Genomic DNA, 20,560 nt, shown 5'->3' on the forward strand with positions numbered 1-20,560 from the left:
GAGATGAGAGGTCTGCGGGGGTCTCACAGCACAAGGCACCACCTGACTCCACTGCCCCCACCCCAGAACTGCCGCGAGCTCCGTGCAAGCGCAGGCACCATTGCACCCACGGCCGAGCTGGGCACCTGTCCCCCTCTGCACCTGCCTGGGCAACCAGCCTGGGTGGGGAATTGACGACCAGAGCCTGTGGATGAAATGACGCTCCCCCCTCCCAAGTGCACAGCACACCTCAGAAGGTCCCTGTGGAACATGTGGGGTCATATCACAGCCCTCGTGGGTACCTTGTCCCATGTCACTCCTGTGGTTGCGCCCCGGCACCCTGCTGTCACTTCCCAAGTGTGCCACCCACCGGCTACCCCATGCCTGGCTCTGCCGACAGCCCTGTCCGGAAGCATCCGCGATGTGCTGTGACCCAAAGGTTCCCGGGAACTCCAACTCTCTCTAGTAAATGCTTTTAGTCCCAGGCCTAGACAGGACGCTAAATGGCTTAAAAATCATGTAAGCAGCATGTTAGGGACAGCACAGGACTCAGCAAAGACAACTCCGTGTGTAGTGTTCCATGTGCACGTTTATTTCTTTCAGAGATTGTTCATGTTCCAGCCACGTGTCCAAAGAAGCCCGCCCAGAGCCCGGGGCGCAGGCCTGGTGCAGGACTGACTTCTGTTTTTAAAGTGCTACCAAGAAATACAATCACTGCCACGTAAATTTACCACCACACTCCAGCATCTGGCCAAATCTTCCCACAGACCTGGAAAAGCTTTTCTTCTCTTTTTAAAATGTAGGTTTGACATAACATCGGGGGAAAAAAACAGCAAACTACAAGCCTCGATGAATGGTACGTTACTGACCAGCTGTTAGCTGAGGGAACTGGGCAGTTTCATGCATTTCAAATGCCTTGTCGCACATAAAACGGGAACATGGAAGGTCATGAGCCAAAGGTAACCTGAGTTTGCTTTGCAGGATGCAAGAGCGGCCTTGCCCCGTGCTGGTTGCTTTGGTAATCACGGCTATGCCTACCTGGGGCAGTGGGGATACTGCCGAGACCTGTTTTCTCTCTGATGGGATCAATGTTCTGACTTCCCGCATCCGCCAATCGGTACTCTGAGATATCCAGACCGAGAGCCTCGAGATTATTACCCAGAAAACACCCGCTTTTGTTGGCAGCAATGTAAATTAATCTTTCCCTTTCTGCTAAAAAAGAAAATTCACAACTCTCTTCTACAGATGTGGCCAGTAAAACCCAAGCAAACGTCTAGATGGGCACCTGATTTGTATCTGGCTGGCGGCTGGCCAAGCAGCAATCGGGAGGGCTGGTTTTGGACTTAAACTTGGAACTTGATGAAAATAAAGTGCTCTGTCAAAACTCTTTCTCGCAGCAGGTTTCCAGCTGAACAAGGAGATTTCGTCGTTGCTACATTAACACAAACGCACACACACTTAAGCTCCGCAGAGCACACAGGCACACCCTCCAACGGCACAACGGAAGGGCTTTAGGCTCACTAAGTGCGACTTGAGCGCCTGGTTCCAGAGACACAGACACACGTTCATAGCAGTGTTCATGAGGAATCACTCTGAAAATACCACTGCAAAAATTTCATCGAGACAAAAACCAAAAACAAGATCCCTCAAGCCACGAAAGCTTGTCGAAGAGACGAAGGAACCAAGTTACACATTAGTCACTAAAATACACATTAGTATGTTTAGCGTTTGGTGTATGATCTTAATCGACATTGACTTTAACATAAATACCCGACACCGTGAGAAAACAAACCCGGAACAAACAGCTTAGAAAAGAAACATTCACAGTATCAACACAGCCCGTTCTCTCATAGTGCCACCCTGATGCTTTCTTCATTTCCTCGTCAACTCCCTGCCAAGTTAGTGTTTTCCGTCACTTCAGAAAAGGCCGCAAGACGGAGGTGAGTGTGTCTACAGGAAGCAGAGCCCTAGACACAGGTGTTAAACAGCGAACGCAATGTTCATGGGGTTAACCTGGGAATGGGATGGCTAAAAACATTTTTTCTTTCGACGGCGAGAAATCTTAATCTAAAATTCTGATACCTTCACACTGGAATACATTGGATCCGTTGAGTCCACCTGAATTTCAAAATCAAACAAAAAACACTATTATAAACTTCTGATTAGTGTCTGAAATTCTGACACATGATATCCTCTTAGAATTAATTCCTATGTGTCAGAGGTTCTGTTTGTCACGTGACCCACAGTAGTAACACTTCAAGTAGAACAAAATGTTAGTGTGACCGTCCGTCCCGAAGGACTGCTAGTGATTACTAACTTTGGGGACTAACTTGGTAGTATTAATATATTTTGAAACTCCAGGTGCTGTTTTACAATGATTAAAATTGGAACATAATTTTTAAAAACAAGGGATGGTGAAAAAGTCATTTTAAAGTAACTTGCTCATTCCTGGAACACCTAAGAAGTTTTTAATGTGTATTTTAAAGTGAAATTCTTAATGTAGTTTTCAAATTTCTTCCTCAAAAAAAGAATTCTATAACTTTTGTTTTTATATAGGTTTTTGCTCAGCAACGGCTCTATGGCCCCTAAGACATTTAATGTTTAAGGATCAACAAAAGAGCCTGGAGAAAGAAGCTCACCCAATTTCATATCCATGACAGAAGTCAAGTGTTCGGAATAGCCTTTTAAATCTTACTGGAGGAAAATGAATCTTGTTGATCTGCCAAACCATTTGCCCAGTGACAGCTGCTCTTTAACAAGCACGTCTATCGGAAGTTTGGCCCCGGTTGTTAAACTTCCATTCCTAAGACTGACACCAGAGACACAAATAATTTTCTCTATTGCCCTAAAAGCACTTTGTTTTGGCCTTTGGCAGTATTTGGCAAAAACCATGTGTGTGGTTAGCATGATCTGTGAGCTCTTGTTGCTCCTACCTTCCTTCGACAGACTTGCTGTGCTCTTGTCTAGCAAGTATGACAGGCAGGAAGAAAGATCTGGGTGTCACCTGCTCCAACGGTAGTTGGAGAGCTTTTCTCATGATAGCGAAGAATGTAAAAACCACATAAGAACTTCTGTATCTTCCACTTGCAAGGAGGCTCAAAGTAAACTTAGGGAGGTGTTCAGCATAATACATATGCATAGGATATATTCAGTATTTGCATAAGTGTTCGAGTTCTATGGCTAATATCAAAGGCAAATATCTTCCTACATTTGTCATAGCATTTCCATTCCTATCACAATTTCTCTATTTATCAAAACCCTGCCTATGTCCCACCTCCCTGTACTCGGGGCCAGCTGCACCTTTTTATTCTAAGCAGCAAATTAGGAGAGGTGACCCATCTGTTCCATTCACAGTGACAGCACAGCGAGCACCTCCTCTTTGTGACGTGGTCCAGGCATGGACCCAAAACAACACTTGTCAGAGTGCAGAGTGGGTCCCCCAAACCTGCCCTCCACAGTCCACTGAGGGCACGATCTTACCACAATGTACATCTCCTTCTAGCGTTCACCCTGAACTCTTGGATCTGAGCACAGCCAAGCTATGGGGCCGTCGGTCTCATTTGGCATCTGGTGGCAAATGGGGCTTTTTCAGTCCTCTCTAGGGGCAGCCTCCTGGCTGGAGACTGAGATTTTTTTTTTCCCTTTAAAAGACTAGATTGTTGGAAAAAACCCAGCTAGACAAGCGGGGTGTCAGACAGGTGGCTGACACTCTCCATCTGTCCTGCGGAGGGCGGTTAGTGCGGGTCCACGTCTTCCGGCTTCAAGGAGGCGCCATCCTCAGGCCCTACGTGCAGGGTTCCAGGGGCGCGCCGTTCATGGCGTGCTTGCTTCTGTGCCTGGGGAGCAGCTTCTTGTTCAGAATCCTGGTGAGGGTGACCCCCTTCCTCCGGGCCCCCTCCGGCTGCTGCAGGAACACGAGGTCATTGTGTGACTGGCTCATGCCTGGGTCTTTCTGTTGATGCCGCCGGCGGAAGAACAGCTTTGCACTTTTCCTCAGGATTCCTCCTGTAAGAGGAAAGTGCAGGGATGTCAAGGGGGCTGGGGACGAAAGGCGGAACCACTATTCCAAAAGGAGAAAGGAAAGAGGAAGCTTGAACACCTCTAAAAAAGGGCCAATTTAGGACTTCAATGTACTGTCGCTATTCCCATAAGAACTGGAATGTGGCTTATATAAAACGAGAGTTTTTAGGATGAAATGCAAAAGACAACAGGAGAACCCGTAAGCCCGGCCCATCATATGGTGTCCTTCCCCAGGTAAGGCATTCATACCACGTGTTGCTCCATGAATTAATATAGATGTGTTTGCAGACAGGATCTGTCTTAGGAGTTTTGCAGAGCTTTGCCCTGAACATGTTGGTTTGCATTTCAAATGCTGTTGCACTCGGAAGGGCGTCTCTGAAACACAGTAGCGGCTGTACCCCACAAGGTGCCGCGTTTCTCAGACCTAAAGGTTTGGATTTGCTTTGTAAAGCAAAGCGAATCTGTTAAAAACTACAGGCTGAGAGCTGACAATGGAGTGCCCCCCCGGAACAGACAGCTGCCCGAATGGCTAAAAGCAAAGCTCTTGTTTAAACCACTCTAGACTACCTGTCTCCATTCACAATAACCTAATAAATATGGAGCCAACATATCTCTGTTTAACCCCTCTGTTAAGTGATAAATTTACCTTAGAACTTAGAAGTTAATCTTTGAAAGATTTTGTAACCATTTGTTCACGTAGATAGAATTAGTTAAAGGATCTGTAGAAGCCTTTTGAAAATCTGTTAACCTGAGAGGAACTACCTGCTGTTGTGTAAATCTGTTACCACTGGCAATTAATCACTACTCCCTATAAGTTACCATGTGAGACCTCATTTGGGGCTTTTTGAGACCCACGGAGAAGGTCTAGGCTCCCTGAGATCCCGCTTTGCCTATAATCTTTATAAACTTATAAAACTATATCTTTGTCTCTGTGTATTCTTTTATTTCTTCCATTTTCCATTTTTCTCTATTATTTTCTTATCCCTTGCAACTCTACCAAAGGGACCCAGTTTTTTGTGGGGAACATTGGCCACGTTCCCGGCAACCACGGACGTTCTGGTCACTCCCAATGGCAGCAGGGCTGTGTCCCTCACCACCCCAGTCCGGTCTGCTCACCACTTCCCTTCGTTAGCAGGGTGTAAATGGAGAAGCAGTATCGTACCCCAGAAAGTACGGCTGTGCTCATCAAGACAAATTAAGGACCCGAGAACAAAGGTTTTCACTGTCTTAGAAGAGTTAAATAATATTTGTTCTTTCGGGACTCAGATTGTTTCATAATTCCAGATCCTATGGTATATAGATCAGGCTAAGCCATCTGAAAATTTCTACTGGATGATTTTTGACCTGCAAAACCTCAATTTCATGTAGTTCGACCTATCTGTATGTGATCTCAGCTAGTGGAATATGAAATAGAAAAAAAAAAAAATAGCCACAGCAGCAATAACTTCAACAGCAATGATTCCTCACAGATCAAGTACGCGCTAAAGTAGCGCAGGCAAGAGCCCCTTGGTCTGCTTTCTCACACATTAGTTCAACGTCCTATTAACCAAGGCCAGGTGAGTAATATTTCAGGCTAACCTGGGACATTCATTACCACTTGCCCGTAGGCAGTAATGACTTAAAAAAGAGACACGTGTGATCATCTTTGATGAGGAGCTTTACACTTAACTTGGGAATTCGTTCTGTTTGCGATAGGCACATCCAACAGACATTCATAGTCACCCCGGATAACCATGCACTTGGATCACAGCAGAGGATAAAGAAGATCAATTCCTCGTCCAGATGCACGCGGCACCTGAGGGCAGCGAGGGAAACCGACCAGCCCCGCCCGGGCGTCTCTGATGACCAGCGCCTGTCTGGGAAGCAGCACACGCCCTGAGCAGGACTTTAAGGATGAACTTCCGGCTCACGTCTGCTCTGGCGCGTTAAGGGGCAGAAACGACAAAGACAGAGAGCTCCAGGAGGGACTGAATTTAATCTGGTCAAAGCTGCCATAAAATGATTTTTTAAAACTTTTCTCTTTAAGACACAACCAAGTCGCCTGCTATGAAGAACGCTTAGGACAGTTTTTACAAGTATCTGCCGTTGGGAGCCTGTTTGCAGGGGCCTCGGGGGACGGACAAGGGTGAAGTAGTGCACGTGCGCACGTGACCTCGCTCTGGTCGGCAGCGCCGACGGGCTCCACCTGTGGGACGTCCCCAAAACACGCAGCGGGTTGTGAAAAATCACCCGTCAGGGTGTGCTTGACAGCCCAGCAGTGACCGCCAACCGGACGTGACTTTGGAGCTTGGCCAGGGAGACAGGCGCAGTGGTGCCCATGGGGTTAAGGCACCTGCTGGGAAAATGCCCCCGGCACCGCGATGGGGGCTCCCAGGCAGAGGAATCCCCGGCCACAAGGGGACGCTGGGCCCACCAGGTGACCTCAGGTTGGGGGGGGTGAGGGGAAGGGGCCCAGGTGGTGCTTCTCATCTATAGGCACCTGCCTCGGGGCTCGGCTTCACGCTGGCCTTGGAGCCCCTGAAGGACATGTGAGTGGGGGACAGAGGCGAGGAGGGAAGGCCTGAGGGGATCCGTGGAATTCCCCAGGACTGCTCATCAGAGCCACCCCTCAGGGGAAATGACACACCAACCCGCCCCCTGGGTCAGCTGCAGACCTAAGGACTTAGCACCCCTGGCAGTAAGAGGCTCCCTCCTGGAAGAGTCCCCCCAAAAGTCCATTTCATAGCTACCCCTGTGCTGAAATTGGTCTGGAGTCTGGAGACAGGGCCCAAGTTAGACAGGGATAGTGTTACAGGCTGAACTGTGTCCCCTCAAAATCCATATGTTAAAGTCCTAACCTCCAGAACCTCAGAATGTGACATTATTTGGAGATAGGGCCTTTGCAGACGGAATCAAGTTAAATGAGGTCATTAGGATGAGCCCCTAAGCCAATGTGCCTGGTGTCCTTACAAAAAGGGGGAGTCTGGAAACAGACACGGAAGGCGAACAACGTGAAGAGAGGCAGGGAGAGCACCACGTGAAGGTCAAGGCAGAGGTCAGAGTGATGCTTCCACAAGCCAAGGAACACCGGACTGTCGCAAACCACCCGAAGCAGCAGCGAGGCCTGGAACAGAGTCTGCTCTAGAGACGGCAGAGGGGGCCCAGGCCGGCTGACGCCTCGATCTCAGACGTCCAGCCCACAGCACGGAGACAGAACACGCTCCTGTCATCTAAGCCGCCTGTCTATGGTACTCTGTTACGGCCCTGGGAAAGTAGCCCAGCCAGGAAAGGTGAGGGGGTACTGGACTTCAGACGAGGTCTGGAAACGCCCTGCATGCCTTCCTGTTCAGTCCTGGGAACCCTGGAAGCCGCATGGGAGAATCGGGAGCAGAGCAGAGCAGTGTCCTCAGTCCCAGGACACGCTCTGTCAGCAGCATCTTTCCAAAACCACAGATGCCCAGGCCCACCCTGTAGGATCCGACATGAGGGGGGTTGGGGACACCGGGCATGAGCATTGTTCAAAACATCCCAGGTCTTTCTTACATGCTGCTGGGTTGGCACCTGCTAGCCCGGGTCCCGCCAAACCGCCATGGCTCTCAGAGCACCTGCAGGGGACAGACCAGCGCCGAGGAAGGCAGGCAGTACGTCACGCGTTTGTGCGCATTTCCCACGCTGCTGCGCACGGCACGCTCTCAGGACGGGCAGCCACAGGGCCGTGTGGACAGGCGAAGCCCACCTGCTGCATGCACCTCCTTTCGGAGAGGCCAAGAGCGACAGGCAAGGCGTGGCCGTGTTCAAAAGACTTTCAAAAGAGAATCTGCACAATTCTGAGCAGTTGCTATAACTCGTTTAAGTGATATTGTACTATAACTGCCTAACATTCGAATTCTTGCGTATTATGAACTCTCCAGAATTTCAACCTGCATGTGAGATTGGCGGACTAGGAAGATCTGCATGATATGTTTGTCTGACACTGAACTGCTGGCTGCGGTCTGTCCCACCAGCCAAGGGCTGACTTGTTTTCATGGCACTGCCCGCCCCAGTGCGCCCTGTGTCTGCCTGCATGTGCCACACACCGCGCTGAGGACCTGCAACAGGGTCGTTTTCTCTTCTTCCACCCTCGCTCATGACCTCTGGAGCAGGTCTGCTATTTTGTTAAATTTCGTAGTGAAACATCAACACCAGGAACCAGAAGATGTCATAGGTACCCTCGTGCAAATCTTCCTGAAGTCATTTGTGTGACTTACACACTTTCCCTTAACTTGACATGACTTGTCACGGCTTCTGTGGGGATGACATGAGCTTCTTGTACAGAGGACAGTCCCATGAGGGGTGGGGCTGAGATCTGCGATTCCACAGGCTGGAACTCTAGGGACGTTCCCCAATAACCTCTGAGGAAGGAAAGATCTTACCCTACGATTTCTAAGGTTGTTTTTCGTCATTGTTTTCCTCCTCCTGGATTTTAAGACAGACTCTCCAATTAGCTATCTACATCTGTTAGATTCTTGGATGAACAGGGAGACGAACCAGGAGGCTACGGATCTGAGGCCACACAGTTCCGAAGGTGGGCAAGGGTGTGACGCCAGGCGCTCTGGCTCTGAAGCCCGAGCTCTCACACCCCACCCTTCCGTGTGGCTAAGGCAGGCGTCGGGGCTGGAAGATGACGGGCCCCATCCCTGAGAAGCGGCTGGCCAGCTGCTTGGGGAAAAGGGCATGGCTGAGGCCCCCAGAGAGGGGCCTCCAAAGAGCGTGGATGGATCAAAGACGTCAGGGCTCCCGGGCAGAGCACCCTCCAGCAAGGACTGGGGCAGAGTCCCTGGAACGAGTTACACCTGCAGAGAGGCGTGCGGGGTGCAGGCAGGAGAGGACGTTCTAAGGAGGCAACCTTGTCTCTGGGTCAGCAGTTTGGCTCCTCCACCACGAAGAATAACTAATATAAACAGAGGCTTTCAATTTTCACTTCTAAATAACAATGTTAGAGTCTGTCTAAACTTAGGCCACTACACACAATTACCTCTGGGGTTAGCAGTGCCGTAAGAACACAGCTGCCCTCTGTGGGCAAGAGGGCCGGGGCTGCAGGGGAGGTCCCTGTCCGCCCACCTTGACCAACAGCGGCTGTGACTGCTACTTTTCTGCGTCAGCCTGGCCGCAGCACCAGTGATCAAATACTAATCACGATGTTGCCATGAAGGTATCCTGCAGATGTAATTAACAGGTAGAGCCAGTTGGCTGGACAACGTGGGTGGGCCTCGCCCAACTAGCTGAAGGCCTTGAGAACAAAACCTGAGGTTGTTCAGAGAAGAAATTCTGCCTCAAGACTGAAGCGTCAGTTCCCACCGAGGTCTCTCTGCCTGCCGCCTGCCCTGCAGATTCCAGACTTAGCCCCACGATCGCGTGAGCCAATGCATTAAACACACAACCTAAGGTTCTGCTTCTCTGGAGGACCCAGACGGACACGCCCGAAGGTTTGGTACCGTCGCACCTGACTCTGAGCCCACAGAACCCGTTGCCACTTCCTGATAGGGAAGTTCACACGCTGGGCAAGAACAGCTTGGCTGTTTTGGTTTTATAAAGCCTGACTACTTTATCCCAGGCTACCTTTGCTGTACCGACAGCAAGACACAAGATTTAGACCTCACCCAAACCTCCCAAAGACACAGTCTGGAGAGAGGCTACGTGAAATTTGAAGCAAATAACCGAGATTCTAAATGGGGGACAGGGAGGAAGAAAAAAAGTCTTTCGCTGGTTCTAGCAAGGTTAAAAGAATTCACGAGAAGGCACAGGTATGAACATACATGTGAAGGAATAGAAAAATAATTATTCTAAGTTATAGCTCTAATGTCATAGTCCTTCCAGATTTTCTCCTGTTTGTCTACAGAGTCTAACAGACGCAAACAGCTAGCTGAAGAACCCATCTTATAAAATCCAGCAGGCAGGAAAAGAATGACCAAAAGCAACCTTAGAAATTGTAGTTTGCTACCCCAAGAACAGCCTTAGATGGTCCTTTTATAGAAGTGACTGCTTTTTACAGCTGGAGCACAAGGAAGGGAACAGTGGGTGTCACAGCGAGGTCTGTCAGGTAACAGCACGAGCGCCCTCGCCCGGCAGGTGCTACACTGACGTGAGCCAGCGCGCTTTCGAGAAGGAACAGGGGGGAATTAGCAGCCTGGGGGGGTCGAGGGGAGGAGTACGGAGAGGAGGGAAGGCAGGCAGGTCAGCTCTCTGCCGCTACAGGCTTTTCTCACAGGACGGCTACACGTAATTCAAAAACAGAAGACAAAAATAACTTACTGTGTAGGCAATTAATTCTTGTTGGCATAGCGATCCTCTTAAGTGAAAGGGAACGAGCACGAGACGAAGAGAAGTAAGAGGTGAGGAGAATTCAGCAAGAGCAACATGAGAACCGCGTCAGCACAGCCTGGGGTCCCCTGCCTCCCACACCCTCGCGAAGTCACCGCGCAGGACATTTGGCAAGGTTTCTTACGGCTTAATTTTTTTTTTTCCAAAACCTCCCTCTTTGATACTTTTTTAAACGAAAAATAAATGTAAATTTTGGGAATAAATTTCCTGTGTTGGCTACAGCATCACAATATATACATTTCCAACCAGCAAAATTCCAGAATTATTCCGATACGGGCGTGCTCAGAAGCCCAGCACGAGCTCCTTGCTATGACAGGGAGACAGGTGGTCTTTCAACAACAACAAGAACAAAAACAAAACAAACGAAAACAGGCTTTACTTTGAAAAGGAGAGGAAACTCCGCAGCATCGCTCCCTGTGACCAGTTGTGAAAATTTGTGGTGAAAAATGAAAACGCTTAACACAGAATCGTCTAAGATTCTGACAACATCTCACAGAGACGCTAAGTACAAGCCTCTTAAAAAACACTGGAATGAAAAAGCAATTTTAAAACCGCTGCCAAATATGTCCTTTTAAAAACCTCGGGTCAATGCAGCAGCGCCGCAGTGTAAAAGGCGCTGCACGCGACCGCCTGCGCCGCGTTCCCCAACGCCAAGCCTCTGCGGGGAGCGCGAAGCACCTGCCCTGTGTCCCCAAGGCGCGCTCAGCCACCTGGCCAGTGAAGGAGAGGACGGGGTGGCTGCCACAGCACGGGCAGAAGGGAAAGAACTCTCTGGAAGGAAAACCAGGGGGGAAGGAAGAACGGCTGGAGAAGGAACACTGGTTTTTGGATGAACAGGGTGAGCGAGGCGGGGCATTTCAGAGTGAACAGGAGGGCAGACTGGGGGTCTGGGTTCTGCGAGGACGAGAGGAAATGGCCCATCGGGTTGAGGATGGGACACCCCATCCTGCGCCCGTGTTTCCTGCCTTGCCCGGAGCTCACCCGCGGCCTCGGTTCCACCCCTCTCGGGCTCCTCTGGTCCCAAGACAAGAACAGGCCAGAGGTGCGGTGTGCCAGGCGACCAGGTCATCTCTGACAACCGTGCAGAGGCGTCGTCACGAAGCGCGGGGTCAGCGAGCAGGTTACAGCCCCAAGGGCTCCGAGGACTCCACGCACACAGCCCTCAGCGGTCTGGACACCGGACCTGGCGTCTCCTCCCCTTTTCCCGCTTTCCTCCTCTAACTTCCAGCTCCCGCTCTGCACGGGCGAGGGCATGGGCCGCGGGACAGTAGCCACCGCGCAACGGCGAGGGACACAGGCAGGAAGTGGGGGGAGCGACACAGGGGAGGAGCCCACGGCTGTCACCTGTGGCACCACAGACACAGGGACCAGACACTGGTGCGGGGAGGCTGCCGTGTTGGGGGCGTCCCGTGCACTGCAGGGTGTCGAGCGGCAGCCCTGCCCTCAACCCGCTGGCTGCCAGGAGCACCGACTCCCAGGGTGAGGACTAAAACTGTCTCAGACGTCGTCAATACTCCCCGGGGCCAGCATCGCCGGGTTAGAGAACCCTGGTCCGTGGCAACGAGCACACAGGGCAAGAAGGGCGGGGGCAGGGCAGCTCACCAACCCCCGCGCTCTCAGTGACGGAGACTCCTCCTGGACAGGCGCAGGAACCCCGAGGGTCCCGCAAGAGCCTCGGAGCCCACGCGGGAGGCAGAGCCAGGGCGTGGCTCGGCTGCCTCCCTCCACCCCGGCCCTGCCTTCTGCCGGGGCTGTCCTTGCCACTCCCTGAATGGGAGTTCAGTGGGCACAGGGGGTGGGCATGATCCCCATTTCACAGAGGAGGAAGCTGAGGCTCAGTGAGTCTTGGAGTCGCACATCTAGAACAGACTCCAAGCCCCAAGACAGTCTGCCCTCAGCAAACGCATTTAAGTTACTATTATGCCAAGGCGCTATCTGGGCAAAACTGCATGTACTTAAAGAAAGTCATAATTTAAAAGCAATGATTTAGTGCCAATAAAAAAATAATCAATTATTCTAATGAAGTGATTACCTCATTACTATGCACATATTAAGTTAATCAATTAGTGACTCTAGGGAGCTTCTGTCCCCTAGATCCTATGCGGTCCAGGTGGTGAGGTTTGGTTTGGTTTTAGCTGGAGGGGACAGTCTGAGGTACCAGTGGGCAGAGGTGCTAATATCCACAGCTGCAGGAGAACTAGTCTCCGCCTGGCTTTGTTCTGGGTCTCTCTGGCCCTGTCGCCATGTGTGGCTCTTGGTGACCCCCAAAACCAGGTGGAGTGAGCCCAGACAGAGCAAGGGGCATCTCCGGGCATGAACACAAGCTGGCCCCGAGATGCAGAGGCTCACACACAGGATGTGCCCCCATGGGCTCTAAGTGGCTCAAGCATTCAGCACAGGGTGTTTTTGGAGGGGAGAGTGAGGTCGGGATGGAGTTTGCGGAGGACAAAGGGAAGGAAAGCAGATGATGAGAACTAAAATTTCGCTTGGAAACCAGCAGGAGAGCGAAGCCACCGAGGGAGAGGTGCGGGGGTCTCGGGAGCAGGTACCTTTACGCTTTTTGGCGGCGCCCGGCTCTGAGACGCTCAGGGAGCTCTCCGACAGCTCGTCCCCATCAGGGTCCAGTGCGGCTGGGCCGCTCCACGCGGCAGCCTGGGACTCCTTCTCCAGGTCCCAGGAGTCCAGTTCATTTTCCTGGGGCTCGGGGCCAGGGGGGGCCTGGGCTGGCTGGTCCTCCTCCGGCGGGGCAGAGGCCGCAGCTGCATCCAGGTGGGACGAGGTGTCCTCCTGGGGGGCGCTGTCCATGGAGGCCGCATAGTCCTGCATCAGGGCAGTGTCGTGGTCCTGAGATAGTGAGGTCTGTCCGGGCAAAACGCACCATCAGAGGCCGAGAGTGAAGGAGAAAGTCAGTGCGGGGGAAGATGGAAGGGATGCGTGGAAGGAGGGGGAGGGTCTGGAAAATCCGGAAAAGTTGCGTATACAACGTGGCAGCTGCTTACACAACAAGGGGACTAGGGCAGGTCTCTGCTTACAGCCCCTCAGGGCTGCCTGGCAGTGAGGGGACTGGCCCTGAGCCCCCGGGTCAGAGGGGTCAGGAAGCAGTGAACACCCCTGCCCCAGCAGGCTGGGAAGGAGGCGAGACGCAAGAGTGAGCACTTCTTCCTAAGCAGCCGACAGCAAGGCGGTGACAAAGGAAGTGAGCGTGGGTGTTTCGAATTTAGTTTGTCTCTTAATCTGTGTTCCTACAGCATTTTTATGTTACCTGCACGTAGAACTTGATTAGTATACACTTCGTATCTTTTTAAGAATCATATTTATGCGTCAAACATTTAGGTGCTAAATTAATGTATGGGGTTGAAAATGGGGATGGTGGTTCCTGGGTGCTGGGAAAGGACCGGGAGGGGGTACGGGCTCCCTGGGGGGTGGTCACGCTGTCCTCGGCCTGGGTGGCAGTTACATGGGGAGTTTGCTTAGTGACAATGGACAATGGCGCTTTTCTGACTTCAGTGCTGGCTTGCAGAAGTGCCCACGGCCTCGAGATGGCACGATGTGGCATCAATAAAGATATTAATAATAACTGCAGTGTATTAAGAACATTAAACGGTAAGTTCTAAGAGCTCCTGATGATTCTAAAATAAAACGTCAGAGAAAGTACAGGGACAGGACCATGGGTCTCGCCCTCCCTCCGTCATTCGCTCCCCCGGGACCACAGAAAGCCACTGCGCCCCACGGGCCCTGCTGGCTGCCACTGGAGATGTGCTCACGGCTACTGTGGGCTGGCGCCGTGGCGACCTGGAGCAAGGCCACCCGCCCTCTAGGTACAACAGCGACACAGGTGATTCCTCCTTGGCACCTCTCAGGCCTGGTTCTGGCCCCTCTCCCAGCCGCCGAGAGTCCGGTCTTCACGCCGGCCTGCCCACCCTCTCGGGGCCCTTGCAGTGTCCCATCCACCCTCCGTGCTCCAACCTCTTCCTCCTCATCCCCTCCTGCTCCAAAGCCAACCCTCCCACCCTCCTTCCACTCGTTGCTTTGGGAAAGTCCAGGGAGAGCGCGGGCCTGTGCACGGCGCCTGGCCCTGAGGGCGGCCTCCCACCCAGCCCCGCGCTCCGCAGACGCGCCAGGGCCAGAGAAGGGAAAGAAGGGAGGGCGGGGTGTCCACGGAGGACACAACACTCCTCCCTGCTCTCTGAGTGCAAAAGGAATAAACACGCACTGCAAAAAATTAAAGTGCTCCGGAAACGTGCAACGTGGAGAGTGAGAGGTCCCCATGGGGGCGGCGACGAGCGTGGAGGGTCGCGCCAACGGGGATCTCACACCACGTCCTCCACTTCCAATAGTTTCTCTTGAAACGATTCACCAACCTCAGCGCCCAAAGCGTCACAATCAGAAACTTGCAAGTTTCCTTCACAAACAGGGAAAACTGCATAAACAAAACACACGAATCACTCCCTTGCCGGGTGAGAAACGTGATTCGACGTTTGTAAACAGAACCTTCTGGGAACCTCCTGGCTGCTGACTGAGTGCTCGGGCTGACCCCTAGCTGGTCCCTCCCAGACCCAACACCCCCGACGCCCGGGACTGTACCTTGGAGATCCCTGATATGATAATGGTACTCTTCTTCCGCGGAGACTTGAGTTTCAGCTTTGAAGATTCACTGAGCTGTCGAATGGCCACTTCAGCCACCGGGTCCGAACCGTTCAACACCAACAGTTCTGCCGGAGAGAAGGCAGTGTTGAGTCCACTGGCAAGAATTAAACACTTCCGTGGGCACTTCCAAGGATGATGGAAATGGCCCACAAGCAGTGGTTAGCAAATATTTTCCATAAAGGGCCGGAGCGTGAATAGCTTAGGCTTTGCGGGCTGGACGGTCCCTGAAGCAGCCCCTCAGTGCTGCGGAAGGCAGCCAGGAAGCGCAGTGAGTGGCCACAGCTGGGCTCCTGGTGGCACAGCGGAGAGGGACCCCGGGGCCTGGCTCCCCTGGCCACAGACCGGACGAGGAGCCCTCGGTGGACCATCAGCCCAGGGCCTTTTAAAAAGGGGTCCTGCCCAGGCGAAGGCCCCCCTGGTATGAGGCGATGGGGTGCACTACCAGGGGGAAGGCTGGGGAGGGCCACTGGGAGTGGCGGCTAGAGGAGGGACAGGGCCTGTGTCCAAGAAGCTGCCAGGGGCAGGGAAGTGTCCAGAAAACCATGAAAACTCCTGCGCGAGAAGAGGCAGTTTAAACTCCACCAGGCTGAGAGACCGTAAGACCGGCTTAGGATCGCCCTGCAATCTGCTGGCCACCCCTTCTTGCTCCGCTGGGACCTCAGTGGACTCGGTGAATGGGAGAGACGAGCAAGCAGGAAGCGCCCGCCTGCCTGTCTCTGACGGCAGGAAGTCAATCCCCAAATTTAGATTGCAATGTGATTTAAAGGTACATTAATAGTGAGGCTGTCTTTAAAAATGTCTGTTACTGGAAAGTGGCCACAAAAACCGGGAATTTGCAACCGGAGCTGGGGGAACAGGACTCCTACTAAACAGGTTTAAGCAGACAGTGGGGAAAATACAGGGAATGTGAAGATTACGCTCCCCGAGTCCTACTGATTTGATGATAACGTAACGAGCGTGTTGAACAAGAGAAAACAGCACGTTCAGCAATTGTATAAAGCGAAGCCTCAGCTGGTTTTATGTTTGTTGTGCTAACGCCGTCCCTAAGACGGAGCAGGGAGGTGAGCGCCGCTCCTGGGCTCCCCTCACTTTGGGTTTCCCTTCCCTCCTCCTCCTCCTTCACTCACTACTCAAAAACAAACCCAAACAACACCACTCTTCCCAAACTCTGAAAAGGAAATATCTGCTTCTCGTCAGATGAAAGCGGCTGGGAGAACAGCTCCAAAGTCTCCGCAGGCGCTAAGAGGAGAACAGGTGGGCGCCTGCTTTACCTGTGTCCGAAGAAGACAGCGTCTTGCTGACGGGGGCGCCGTGGCAGGCGATGGCCTGGACGGAGATGTCCTTCTCGACCACCTTCACCTTGACGGGCGTCCTCGCAGGAGACTCTGCCAGGGAAAGACCCCGATTACCCAGGGCTCCTTCACTGTCACCGACGAGGGAAATGGCGCCTCTCGCGGCAACCCCAGCGAGGGCAGCTGGTAGAGGCAAGGTTTACCGAAGCCTTAAGACCGAACACTCTCTCTTATTCTTTGGGGAGTGAGGTGAGCAGAGGCAAGAGCGGTGCTGGGTGCCCAGGTGAATATAGTTGCAGAAACATTTTAATTCAGCCAAGATTTCCCTTACTTTTGTGCATTCCCGAACCGTGACAAGTGATCCGTTCCAGGAAGATACCACTTTTATACAAGCAGAGACACAGTAAAAATTGTAAAAAATCATAAATCAGACAAGTTGTCTATGAGGCTGTGGCTGTGGGGACAAGTATGGAATTCAGCTGGATCTAAGTGACATCATGTCAAGCCTTCTGATAAATGATCTTTAACACAGGAAAGTCTACACTGACCACTCACGTCGAATTTTTTAAGATAGCACGCCGTTCCCACACAAATGTAACGGTTGCTTGCTATAACGTGGTTGCAGTTACATCAAAGTATAACTATTTATAATGTCTAGATTTTAGGTTCAACTATGAGGTTGAACCCTACTTGAACTAATCATGTGTTTATTGGACAGAATAGAAACATAACTGTCCAACAATAACAAAAACTAATCTCGAGTCTTGCCAATTACCATTGCTCCTATGCCATGAGATTTTCTTAGCAAGACCCAGTGCTGCAGCGCCGGGCACTCTGCAGCGCGTCTATGACACTGCGCTCTACGGCCTCACCAGAGCTCGGCGGGGATGCCCTCCCCATGTCGAAGCGAGGCTTGGTCTTCACGGCAGTGACAGTAGTGACTATGGTCCCACAGGGCATCACTGTGCGGTCCTTCTCTATCTTTGCAGCGGGAACAGAGGGAGGGACTGGCCAGGATTTCAGTTCACCGGGTTCTACGTAAGAAAACTGCAGAGAAGACTTGTTACTGTTTTGTAGCACATGCAAAGGCTGATGAGCAGTGAACTCTGGCTTCTTTTGAGATAACCAATGATCTCTTCACTTAATGTCACTTAGCATTTCCGGTTAATCTGGATTTTCCCAGAATTAACACAGAACCATGAGATCCGAGCTCAAACAGCCAACTCAACACGTGATGATGGAAAAGCTGGAGAACCAAACAACATGCCAAAAGGCCTTTCTGGGTTGGGCCCATCGAGTGGCCTCATGGACGGCTATTTCCTACAGCTGACAACCCAACCCGACCATGGGCAGCAGGTGTCCCACTCGAGTCGAGAAATGCATAGCGTGAAACAGCATCTCTTCTCAGGTGCGCCTCCAGCTCACAGGGAAGCAAGAGCCAGACTCTCGCAGACGTGAGTTAAGATGCTCTTGGATCAAGCGGATTGAGCCAGAGCTTGGCCGTGGGGGAGAACATCGCCATACCTCTGCCGTGACCGAACCCAGCACCGAGCTGCCAAGGGCGGACCCGCCGGTCAGCGTAAAGCTCTGTGGTCCAGAAGGCTGCTTCTTAAATAAGTCTAAAGGAACCATCGTCACCGCCAACAGACCTAGAAAGACAGGAGACAAGCAAGAAGTGCGGCTGATGTTTCCACAGGGTTCTATGACAGGGGGAAGGTCACCGTGAACCACTACAACCAGCACACGCTCCTGACATGTGTCCTGTCAACCTCAAAATGCTCCAGTTTCAGAATACTCTAAAAAAGTCAATGTCACGAAAGACAGAGGAAGCTGTGTAAGTGTCACAAGACAAAGGAGGCTAAAGCGATGTGACCGTCAGAGGCAGTATCTGACCCTGTGCCGGAGTGACAGGTAGTGCTGGGAAGGAAATCGCTGGGTCCAGTGACAAACACAGGCAGGCAGATGAAAGAATCGCATCAGTGTAAATTCAGGAAGCTCATAGCTGTACCGTGGACATGGAGGAGAACATCACTATTCTGAGGAAATAAATACTAACGCATTTAGGGGAGCAGGGCCAAGACACATGTAGTTACCCTCAAATTGTGTGTGTGTATAAAGAGAGAGGGGGAGGAAGGGACAGGGGAGGGGACAGGGAGAGAAAATGCACCTGACCAGGTGTGAGCACAAATAATAAAGGAAATCAGGCAAATGTTAAAAATGTGAGTTTGAGTAAAGGTAATATGGTTGCTCTTTGTGTCATTTTTGTAAGTTTGAAATGTCGTCAATTCCATCAGGCTGGGCTGGAATGACGTTTGGATGGGCAGCGGGAGTGGTGACCCAGGGATGGGATTAGAAGCCGGCTTCTCCCCAGGGAAACAGCGGCCCACCCCTGCCCCTCTCCCCAGTTCTCATCTCACGAGCAGCCCAGTTATCTCATGACCCCAGGATCAAGGGAATTGCCTCAGAATTCTTGCTAAAAACTAGCATACAGCTAGTTAGTTAGGAAAAATAACCACCTCTTGATTTCATGGCTGGGTACGCCAGGCAAGGGTCCCCCATCCCAATTTTGATATGTTTATAGGGATTTTAAAAATCTAAAAAATATTGAAACTACTGATTTGTACCCATGCACACACACAGGTCCATGTTCACGTTAGTGACTTTACCTCTAATTGTTGCTTTCTTGTACCTAAATCGTGTGTTCAGCTTAAGCCGCTGTGGCTTACCTCCCAGGGAAAAGCCACTTGAAACTCACACAGACAGGAAGTAGCATGGAGAGGAGTTCCGCAGAGGGGGGTGACGATGGCCGCACAGCAGTGCGAAGATACTTAACGCCCCTCAATTGCGCACTTAAAAATGGCTAAGATGGTAAATTTTATATTATGTGTATTTTGCTACAACTAAATTTTTTTTCAAAAGGAGATCTGTTGAGGATAGGAGGGTTCGGAACTGCTTCTCTAAGCCAAGAAGTGTTGAATAAAAGATTTTGGAATTTTTTTTGTTAAAAAACAAAAACAAATGAAAAACCAAGTCGAACATTTCCCCAAAATGTATGACCTTGTAAATAACTGAAACTGCTTTTCCACCAAACATTCCCCGGGAAAACCCAGAGCAGTTTAGGGGAGGGGTCAGGTCCCTCTGCTGGGTCTCGCCTCCCTCCCCCAGGCCCCTGCGACCTTCCCCAGGGCAGGGCCTCTGTCCGTCTGCTCAGCACCCACCTCCTGAGCCCGCCTCCGAAATCTGCAGGTGTAGCTCCCTCGACTTGGCATTCAGCTCACTGTGGAAAGGCAAAAGCGTTGTGAATCCTTAGAAATACAATGCTGCACTATTTTTTCAAAATATAGTTATTTACTTTTTTCTGGTAATAGGGAGAAATAAAGCTGTCAATATTTAAGAAACTGTAGAGACGTATAAGCAAAAGAGGGGAAGATTATCTGCAACCTCTCCATTCAGAAACAGTCGCTGCCAGCGTCCGGGGACCGGCCTTCCAGAGCAGGCGGCAGAACCTTCTGTGACAGCAACGGGCCGTCCAGTGCAGCGCCACGGAGCACGAGGTGTGGCCAGTGCAAACGGAGGAACTGAATGGAACTTTGTTTGCTCTCCATTAACTTTAAAGAGCCACACGTGGCTGTAGTCACGGTCTAGAAAGCACAGCTCTAGAATGATCTGAAGATACATCTCCCTCCTCCTCTATAATCTGTTTTTCTCACCGAAGATCTCGTGTACTTCCTTCCATGTCGCTACAGAGCAGCATCACTTTGGATGGGCCTCTAGTGTTCTGCTATTCGGCCTCGAGAGATTTAGTTTCGGCAACTCCTTACTCCTTACTAACCAACCCTTCATAAGGGACCAGCGGCTTCCAATATTCCGACACTATGCACAAGCCGAGATGAATGTGTATCTCTGCACACTCTGTGGTTATTTCCTTAGGAAAACTGTGGTTGCCAGTCAAAGGCACGTGCATTTGAGGGTTTTTAAAATTTATGCCTATTGACGACACCCATAACATTTATTCCAACTTACACCCCCACGGCCGTTCTCGCCCTCGCAGTCTTTACCAACCTGCAAGGTGAAAAACGATTTCTCTCTTTAAGTTTGCATCGCTTTACTTATTTCTGAGATTGAACATCTTTTCAGAAGTTTACGGCCATCTATAGTTCTGGCTTTTATATTTCCAGTTTGGGAATTTTGCCCAGTTTTCTAAGGGAGTGTTCACATTTTTATTAATGACTTATAAAAGCCTTTTACATACACACACACACACACACACACACACACACACA

At 51.2% G+C, this 20,560-nt stretch overlaps 1 protein-coding gene across 1 annotated transcript in view; it reads right to left on the reverse strand.

The window, feature by feature from the left end:
• Positions 1–566: 566 nt before the first annotated feature.
• C2CD2 (C2 calcium-dependent domain containing 2) overlaps positions 567–20,560 on the reverse strand; it is a gene marked incomplete at its 5' end in the record, with an annotated part of 29,884 nt that continues 9,890 nt past the window's right edge. Inside the window, 7 exons of the mRNA XM_012640082.1 lie at positions 567–3,984; positions 12,888–13,197; positions 14,923–15,050; positions 16,257–16,370; positions 17,150–17,324; positions 17,802–17,926; positions 19,496–19,554. Coding sequence (XP_012495536.1) covers positions 3,764–3,984; positions 12,888–13,197; positions 14,923–15,050; positions 16,257–16,370; positions 17,150–17,324; positions 17,802–17,926; positions 19,496–19,554 — 1,132 coding nt within the window. The remainder of the gene's footprint in view (positions 3,985–12,887; positions 13,198–14,922; positions 15,051–16,256; positions 16,371–17,149; positions 17,325–17,801; positions 17,927–19,495; positions 19,555–20,560) is intronic.

This window comes from Propithecus coquereli, unplaced genomic scaffold (assembly GCF_000956105.1).
Source record: "Propithecus coquereli isolate 6110/MARCELLA unplaced genomic scaffold, Pcoq_1.0 Scaffold148, whole genome shotgun sequence".
NCBI classification, from domain to species: domain Eukaryota; kingdom Metazoa; phylum Chordata; class Mammalia; order Primates; family Indriidae; genus Propithecus; species Propithecus coquereli.